General features: G+C 40.1%; 1 protein-coding gene across 3 annotated transcripts in view; it reads right to left on the reverse strand.

Moving 5' to 3' along the window:
• The window catches only part of WDR7 (WD repeat domain 7), a 323,814-nt gene that overhangs the window by 189,281 nt on the left and 124,264 nt on the right, over positions 1-10,269 (reverse strand). For all 3 annotated transcript variants that reach the window (XM_042451351.1, XM_042451350.1, XM_042451352.1), the window contains one exon: positions 3,744-3,857. In XM_042451351.1, coding sequence (XP_042307285.1) covers positions 3,744-3,857 — 114 coding nt within the window. The remainder of the gene's footprint in view (positions 1-3,743; positions 3,858-10,269) is intronic.

A 10,269-nucleotide genomic window follows, 5' to 3' on the forward strand; every position in this document is an offset into this window, starting at 1 on the left:
GCCGTTCCAGACGGCCGCCGTCATGAGGACGTCACGGCCGCGCCGCCTCTACACGGGGCGGCGTGGATGTGACGTCCTCACTCTGCGCCAGGGCGCCTAGGGCGCCCTTTCCGTGGACCAGGAAGGAGCTCCGTTTCAGAGCTCCTTCCTGGTTTGCGGTGGCTCTTTGCTTTGCTGGCCGCAGCCTTCAGACGGCTGCACCCAGCGAAGCAATGGAGAAAGGAGCCAAGCGGCCCCTTTCTCCTTCTCCCTGCCGCCGCGGGGTGTCCTTGGGGCTTGAAGCCCCAGGGACACCCCTTTTCAGGCTGCGGGGAAGCGGCGTTTTGCTGCTTCCCCGCAGCCTGAAAAGCGGCGGATCGGGGCCTCAGCGGCTGCCGTTCTGGCAGCTGAGGCCCCGATACACTGGGGAAAGGTACAGCCTGCCCCAAATGGGCGGTCTATAACCCACCTAAGATCAATTTTGGATAAAGCATTTACTGCTGCTACCCCAAGACTCTGGAATGGCCAACAGGAAGAGATCTGTCTTATTAACACTCTAGATGCCTTTAAGAAACTACTTAAGACGGATCTCTTCTGGTGGGCATACCCACCTGATCTATTAAGATTGAACCGTGAAAATGTTTACCTCGTAGGGATGATGTGCACATAGATTATAATAATAATTTTATATTGTTTTATAACTGACCGGTAATCAATATCTGTATGAAATTGTGAGTTGTGATATTTATGCATTGTAATGCCAATTTTAGCTGTTGTGCTCCTGCCTTGATCCATGGGGAGAGGCTGGAAATATAAATAAAGATTTTATTATTATTATTAATTGTTGAGGCAGAATGATTTTCCTTCTGCCCTAAATGATACTGCTGAAGAAATAATAATAATAATAATAATAATAATAATAATAAAGCTTGGGGTTACCTGGAGTGGAATTTGTGTAGAACCATTATGAGGAGTGATCAGATCTGATTTGTAAACATAAATTACTATCCTCAGAATTCTTTGATTCTAATTATATGCCTTTTTGTACTTGGCTCTTATGGTCTCAGGTTTTGAGGAAAAACAACAAACCCTGCAGGGCTAGGATCTCTAATATATGCAAAGATGACCATATTGCTTTTGAGTAGTTAATCTTGTCAACAGGAAGTTATGATATAGTACCAAAGTCTCTGCTTTTAACAATGTTGGTGACATTTGACCTTTTTTCCTATTATGTGGTCAGCTGTACTGACCAAAAGTGGCTTAACCTGTTCTTAAAGACACTGACTACAGTATTAAGCCATACAGCTGCATCAGTTTAGAAAGGTTAATAGTTATATTCAAAAATATAAAATACTTGCTGATTTTCCTATTGTTTACATATTCAAAAGTCAATCATTTTTAAAAAGAAGTAATGAGAAGAAAAGAAAAAAATGTATTAAAGCCCTAAATGGCTTGGGCCCAGGGTATCTGATGGACCGCCTCTCCCCATATAATCCGCCCCGCACCCTCAGATCATCTGGGCAGCAACTTTTAAGAGTTCCGGAGGCCAGGTTAGTTTCTACTTCCAGGAGGGCCTTCACGACCTCGGCCACCAGCCTCTGGAACTCGCTGCCCATAGAGCTCCGTGCAGCCATCTCCCTACCTCAATTTAAGAAGGGGTTGAAAACCTACTTATTCGAGCAAGCCTACCCCTGAATATTTTCCCCCCAGAATGTGTACTCACCTCCCCCCCCCCTTCCCTCTGCCAGTATTAGATGGGCATGAGGCTGTAATGTTTTTAATATGTCTAGGTTTTATTGTGATGTAGTTTATATATTGTAACTGTGTATTCTGCTTGCTGGTGTTTATTGTACTGTTGACCTTGTTGTACACCGCCCTGATTTGTAGAAGGGCGGTATAAAAATAAAACTTTTATTATTATTATTATTTATTATTAAGGGGACTACGAGTTCATTTTTCAATGGAACACTTGAAAACTGAAGTTTCTAAGATTTTGTTTAATCAATTGCTTCTGGCTGGAGTCATCATTAATTATTTTGCATGTTTTTCCATTCTCTTCATTCTCCCACCAAACAGAGTTACCTGCCAAAGGAATGATGTGCAAATAATTTGCTTTGATTTTTAAAAAAAACAATAAATTAAATGTTTTGATGCATAATTGTAACCAACTTCTGGGGACCATGGCATACTCATATTATGAATCTCATCAATAAATACTAGCACTTAATGTATAGATATAGAAACTGCATACATTTTGAGAGTACAGTGCTAAATTTGAGTAGTCATAGTAGCAACATATTATTTCCCCTACAATGAAGGCTTAGTCTTTTCATATCAAATTTATCACAATTAATTTATTAACATTCCTCTATTTTAATTCATCTGTATTCTTATTTTTTTATTTGGATTCCATCAATGTGGGTGACAATTGTTAAAATTTGTAAAGGAAAATAAAACAGAATGCAGAGATATTGTGAGAATCATTCACAGGATTTTAGGCTGATCAATCAGTTCTTTTTATAAATGAATTAAATTTTAACAAATGTGTATATTACTAAAACCTCAGGACCTGAAAGTATTAACATATGAAAAATGTTAAAGATGTATTTTCTTTCTTTAAACAGATATCCAAATAGAAATAAATGAATATGCCATGATTTTCATTACCATTCTGAATAGATACATGTTTGTGATGCTAGTTCAAGCAGAAAAACACACAAAATTAGTGAAGTTGTAATGGGCATTATACAGGGAGAGATATTGTTGGTGACAATCCTACTCATCTTGTAAGACCTACAAGACCTGCTTCCTGTTCAATGCTCCCTGGTCAATGAACTTGCAGGAAACACCAAAGATCTACGTGCTTGGTGCTCTTGTGTACTAGATTTGCACTATCATTGAAATCCACAAGCACATGGACATTATCGACAGGAAAGAAGAAATGTTGAAAGTAAACAAAGTTTGGCTACCAGTCCCAATAACCACCATAATAAATGATAACCTTTAGAGCTGAAGGGCAGGATATAAATACCATAAATAAATAAATAAATAAATAAATAATAAAATCAAGACTCAACACAAGCAAATGAACACCACCCAGGCTCAAGGGGCTTCCTTGCAGACAATGGATTACCAATTAAATAGACACAAATCCCCCTTGCATATCCCCCCCACAACACACCTCCAGGCTGCGCCATTCAATACAGTACAACACACAAACCTCTACCATTAACATGTAAACCACTTCCTCCCAAACAAGGTTTTCACAGGTATATATACTCCACACACTTCTATGTCACCAGCCTCTGAAGATGCCAGCCACAGACACAGGCGAAAGTTGAGGAATAAATTCTTCCCAGAATGTGGCCACATAGCCTGAAAAACCCACTAAAAACTATAGATGCCGGTAATGAAAGCCTTCAGTTTCATATTTAACATATTATTCTATTTAACATATTAATCTCTCCTCAAAACTGACTTTTTTGTGAAACCATTGATGAACATCTCAGAGTTCATCTTCAAAGCAAATGAAGTCTAAGTACTGTATATATTAGGGCAGGAAAAAAGCTAATACAAGGAGGTGTCATGTTTCAGAAGTATGAAGTTACTTGCTGGACATTAAGCATTTTATAAAATGAAACAGAACTGAAAATATACTGTTGCTCTTGATACATATTCAAAATGGGATTTAGGATTTAATTCCACAGAAAGATAGTTCAAATTTCCTGAGATTTAAAATGTTCGAACATTTTTAAAAAAAATACCTGCAGAGATATCATCATCAGGCAAATCATGCTCTTCTTCTTGAACTTTGGTTTCAGATGGTAATTGTTCAGGAGCAGCAGGAGCAGTCTGAATGGCTTCTTGGGTCACCCCCGCTGAAAGGCAAGTAAAAGAACAACACTTAAATCCACATTTTCATTACTTTGCCCTAAAAGGGGGGGGATTACAAAATTTTAAGTGTGTATTATGTTAACTAACAAAATAGATTAAGGCAGATTTCAAAGCCTACAGGAATCCTAATTCCTCTAAAAATATTAGCCAACTCTGACCCAATTCAACTATGTTTCCTTAGAATGTATCAAGATAAAGGCCAGTTTCTGAGACTTGGTCCTCCAAGAATTTTGACCTCATCAAGATCAGACAAGGATACTAAAATAAAACATGGAACTAATGACAAACACACATAAAATCAGTGCTCCAAATCAGTGTTCTAAAATAAGTGGTGCTCTTGACTACATATGTGCATCTGTGGCAATTTTACAGGTTAGAAACAGATCAATATCAAAATGAGGTTCACATTTAATAATAAACAATCCACATTACCAATATGCAACATAATATAACTGATCATTCCTTCCCTAGAGCTGATCTCCTGTGCATGCTCGGAAGCAGGCCACAATGAACACAGTGGTATTTACTCCAGGATATTCTTGGGTTGTAAGGCATTCAGTCATGTACAGTTGGTCCTCGATATCCATGGATTCTGCAACCACAGATTCAACCATCCACAACTAAACAATATTTTAAAAACAGACAAATTCCAAAAAGCAAACCCTGATTTTGCCATTTTATCTAAGAGACCTCATTTTACTGTATATAATGAGGCTTGAACATCCACGGATTTTGGTATCCACAGGGGGAGGGGGAGAGCAGTCCTGGAACCAAACCCCAGCAGATACCAAGGGCAGTACATTTTCTGTACATTTTCTTTTGAAAAATACAAGCTGTTTGGGAGGTGGACTAAAGGGGAAACTAACACAGGTTCACATGGGCTAGCTCAGCAAAATGCTTTTGTATGGCCTTGGTCTTCCTCCAAAAGAATAAGATGACACTATGAGGGTTACATGATAAATCTTGTTCCCTGTAACACAAAGGTACTGGGAAACGGGTTATATCGCAAAGACTGTGGAATGGTTCTTTCAGGGCCGGCTCTAGATATTTTGCCACCCTAGGCAAGAAATATTTTGGCACCCCTGTCGCTCCTCATAATTATTTTCACTCCTTGATTTCTGCTGTTTCGTTTGTTAAAGCTAAACATGACATAAAAGTTAGGTTCCAATCTTTCATCAGTATTGAGAATTAGTCAAAAAGCCAATTAGATTTTTACAGGTTAAAAACTTATTTACTGCTGTGATATTTGGAATGGAGACTAATGCACACATATTCCTTTTGCAAGCTGGAATCATTATTCATTCTAATGATGTAGAAAAATCTGGATCCCATCCCCATGAATTTATGGGATAGTAGTGGTCCATCTATGACCCCTAAAAACTAAAAATCTTCACATGTCCTCCATTCCAAACTTCTGTCCAGGAGGTATTCTAAAACATCCTCCATTTTGAGCATGACTAAGAAGCATGCATTTACATTTCTAGAAGTGTTTGGAGCTTTTCTTGAGTCCTGTCCTGCCTTTTTCTTAAATGTCTTCCATTTTGTAGTGCCTTCTATTGCGGTGAAGACATCTGGGAAGAAGACTAAGCTTTTAAAGTGGATTGTTGGAGCCAGTGTGGACTAGTTGTTTGAGCATTGGACTATGACTCTGGGTTCAAATCCCAGCTCGGCCATGGAAACCCACTGGGTGACTTTGGGGAGTCACACTCTCTCAGCCTCAGAGGAAGACCATGGCGAGCCCCCTCTGAACAAACCTTGCCAAGGAAACCCTAAGAGGGGGTGGCCAGGAGGCAGAAAGGACTTGAGGACACACAATAACAAACAACAACAACAAGGGGTCTAGGTGACTGAGTGGGAAGGGAGGCAAAAGTGATTGGGAAGGGAAGAATAGGGCCAAAGCCTGGGAAGGAGGAAGGAGTTATGGGGGGAGGGAGGGAGAAATGGGGCCATGGAAACCCACTGGGTGACTTTGGGAGAGTCACACTTTCTCAGCCTCAGGAAAAGGACATGGCAAGCATTCCCTGAAAGTCTCTCTTTTGGCAAGAAAGAGACGGAGAGAGGAAGGAAGGAAGAGAAGAGGGAGGGAGGGAAAGAATATGGGGGGAAGAAAGGAGGAAGGTAGGAAAGAAGGAAGGAAGGAAAGAAGGAAGGAAGGGGGAGGCAGGGACAGGAGGAAAGAAAGAAGGAAAGAAGGAAAAGGAGAGAAGGAAAGAAGGGGGAAGGAAAGAAGATAGAGAGAAGGAAGGAAGGAAGGAAGGAAGGAGGTGCTCTGGACTGCACAACAAACTCCAACTCCTAGAATTCCATAGCCTTGAGCCAGAAAGAGTTAAAGCAGTGCCAAACTGGATTAATTCTCCAGTGTGGATGCAGCCCAGGAGTTGCAGAGCACAGTAAACGTCTTCCCTCCTTCCAGCCTCAGCAAGCAGCTCTCTCTTCCTGCCATTCGGAGGCTGGCAGTGCTGCTGGCTGCTCTGCTTGCCTGATTCTATGATCCTCTGGCTCCAGCCACTCTTTCTCTCTCTCTGGCGCCCCCTAGAGGTTGGCTCCCATAGGCAGCTGCCTAGCTGGCCTATATGGACAAGCCGGCCCTGGGTTCTTTACTTTAAGAAAGTTGTACATAGCCAACTAATGTCTAACCCAGTGGTCCCCAAACTGTGCTCTTTAAGGGATTTTGGACTTCAGCTCCCAGATTCCCAGACTATTGGCCAACATGGCTGAGGCTTCTGGGAGTTGTAGTCCAAAATCTCTTAAAGGGCACAGTTTGGGGACTACTTGTCTAACCTATAGTTAAAACTGGTATTGAATTTGTTAATTTGGTGGAATTTTCCCAACCCATCCATTCTGCAGTAGTGACCTGGCAACCTTGACAAATTAGAGTGTGTAAATCCATGGTTTAAGGCTCCCATTTTGTTCAAATCCTGGTATGTCAGGGTGGGAGAAAGAAATGCAGTTCTGTCTCTAAATAAGTTGAATTCTTGATTAACTATGCCTGGTCTTCTAATCACTCCTAGAGTTACAGAGGGAAGAAAAATCCCCTTCAGGACCTCAACCTCAAAACAACTTTAAATTGTGTACAAATTGTGGAGAAATGTGACAGATCCATTCTGCCAAAATGCCAGCCATTTCAGACAGCTGTCTACTTATAAATTGAATTGTATGGCCCTCATGGCTCCAGAACATGCCTATCACTGTTGTACTTATCACCCTCATCAGCGTTAGCATCATACCGATTGTTTAAAATTCATAACTTTTACTGTTTTAATTGTTTTTTAAAATGTTGTTTTAATGTGTTTTTATATTGTGAGACCCCTTAGGTCCCTTTTTGGAGAAAGGCAGGATAAAATAACTAAATAACTAAATAACTAATATTGGGGGTAGTATCATTATTACTATTATTATGACTGACCTAAGCTGGTGCTCACATGGTGGGAGAAAATGACATAAATAAAAACTGTGTTGAAGTCATAGATATTGCCATGATTCAGCAGCTGAGCAGGGCTAAAATAAGTCAACTTGGTCAAGTAATAATCAGATAATGTGAGACACTAGTGTCAACACTATGACAGTTAGAATATTGTGAAACAGAAAGCTGAATCTAGTCAATCACAAACCAGACATAACAACAAAAACAGGAGTAGCAGAAAGAATAAAGAAAAATTGGTTGGCTTTATATGGCGTCATTTAACTCAAGTGTTGAAGTCATCTAATTCAGTGTTGTCTACACTAAGGATGTTTCGCCATAAATGAAGGCAAGGATATTTCTCAGGCTCTTGTGGAGATGCCCGAGTCACTTGCTTGCAAAGCATGCACCTGGCTACTAAAAGCCTTGCACTGAACCCTCAAGAAGTTCTTTGGAAAGAAAGGAACTTCACAGTGATGGGGTAGTAACATCACTCCTAAATGCCTTTGCAGTTTGTCCTTGATGTACTAGTCAGATTCAAGAACTCACTCCAGGAAATAGTGGAAGATGATCCCATTTTTAAAAAGTTAGTAAGGGCCCAATTAAACCTCCATCATGTGGATGAATTCCTTCTGTTATTGAGTTAGATGCTTTTATCAGAATGACTGCTCTGTGCTTTTTTTCTCCCTCTCTCACACAAACTCTTACACCTATCTCTACCATCTTAGAAGCCTCAATGACACAATGACAAAAGAAAGCCAGATTTAAAAATTAGCAGAAAACAAATCTCAATACTTTTTGTTGGCATGCAAGGCTATATTAAATGATATAGTCTTGCAAGGCACTTGAGTCCTACAGGTGTAGGGAGATGTCTGAAATGTGGAGCAAAGGAACACAGCTGGGGGTCTTTCTCATTTAATATAGCAGATGAGTTTCAGCTACATCTAGGCAACATCTGAGGAAGCAAAAGGTATTTCAGGCACAAGGAAGCACATCTTTAATTGGTTGCCTATGAGAGTCAAAATGAGAGGAACAATGTCATTAATGAACTGCTTATATAACAAACATGATCCAAATTAAAAAATGCTAGCTAGGTGGTGGCACATACAAAAAGTGCTATTTAGAAAGTGTCAGCAACTTTCACCAAAACCCCTGCTTATCCTAATTTACATTTTAACATTCTGAAGCTGCCACATATTTTTTATTATTCACAAAACAAATCAACTGTGAGATTGTAAGCCTGAGGGCAGGGTACCGTCTAATTAAAAAGACTGTATGTACAGCGCTGTGTAAATTTACAGCGCTTTATAAATAAAGGTTAATAATAATAATAATAATAATAATAATAAAAATTTCATCTGAACCTCTATAAGGTTAAAAACCATCATGAAGAAGTGATAATGATAGACCTGTTCAAATATTTGAAGGTTCAGAGAATAGGACACGGAACAATGGATGCAAGCAACAGGAAAAGAGATTCCACCTAAACATTAGGGGGGAAAACTTTACTGTAAAAGTTGTGTGATAATGGAATAGGCTGTCTCACAGGGTGATGGACTTCCCATTTTCAGACTTCTTTAACTGGAGCTCAGATGGCCATCTCTTAAGAATGCTTTAGTTGTGTAGTTCCTGTATGGCAGGGGATTGGATTAGATGGGCCTTCTGGTCCCTTCCAACTCTAAGATTCTATGACTATATGAAAGCTAGAAATAACAACAGCATAATCTAGAGGCTGTGTTAGCAATCCAAAGAAAATCACAATCCAGATGATCAACCTGAGAATAACTCTCAAATCAAGCTACAACCAGAGAGCTTTCTCTATTATTAGAGGGGAGATGAGAAGGCACAAAGAAAAGGTCCAAGTGAAGATGAATGTTAGGGGTTAGGTACACTAACATAAACTTATTGCACTTGAAGATCAATGCAGGAATGGAACAATGAATGCTAGAGAAAAGAGCCCTTTCTCAGCAGAGACAGTCTTCTATGCCACTTCTGAAAGGTAATCAGGATTCTATAGTGACATCTGTGAACATAACAGGAAACTAAAAAAAATTGGCAAGTCCAGCAGTAACATGAACCCTGAAGCATAGCTTAGGATACATATTCCTGGCATGCAGCTGGGAAGGATCTCTCCCTCCCTCTTCAAATGGGTGCTCTGTATCAACCAATTTAAGGCAGAGTGATTTTTTCCCTCATTTTTAGGCTTGTGTATCTGAATTCAATTACATTTATATCTAGCTAGACTGACTCATTTTGTTTGGTTTTTCCTTGCTTGCTTATTTTCAACTAAGCATTTCTTGGCATTTTGAGCTCTCAAGCAAATTGGTTGTTGTATGCCTTCGAGTCATCTCCAATTTATGTTCAGAGAAGGTTTACCATTGCCTTCCTCTGAGTCTGAAGTGTGAGACTTGTCTAAGCCCATCCAATGGGTTTCCATGACTGAGCAGGGATTCAAACCCTGGTCTCCTGCGTCCTAATCCAATACCCAAAGCACTATACCATGCTGATTATTTCACAAGCAAATACTCATCTGAAAAAATATGAGACTGAACTGCACCTTCTTTTACAGTTTCATAATGATACACAACTGTAGTTCAAATCCTGAAGACTATTACACAGACTTAAAGTCAATACTACTTTTGTCCATATGTAGTGTTGTGTAGGATTGCAGTCTCAGCTTGAAAGAAATAGATACTGATCAAGGAGAAATTGGAGCATGTCCAAAATAATAATAAAATAACAACAACAACAACAATAATAGGATTTATTTATATGCTGACCAATCACTGGGAATCTGGGCGGCTTACAACAGAGGGAATAATAGACAGTTCCCTACCCTCAGGCCTACAATCTAAAAAGACACGACACAAAAGGAGAAAGGAATGGTGAGGGGGGAGGGGATCCGGTTCAGCATTCTTCTCTCCTTCTGAGGCCCGGACCAAGGCGGATGGACCGGAGGGAGGGCTCTTCTTCTTCAGGCTAGCCCTGATGGAGCT

This window comes from Sceloporus undulatus, chromosome 2, assembly GCF_019175285.1.
Source record: "Sceloporus undulatus isolate JIND9_A2432 ecotype Alabama chromosome 2, SceUnd_v1.1, whole genome shotgun sequence".
Classification (NCBI taxonomy): Eukaryota; Metazoa; Chordata; class Lepidosauria; order Squamata; family Phrynosomatidae; genus Sceloporus; species Sceloporus undulatus.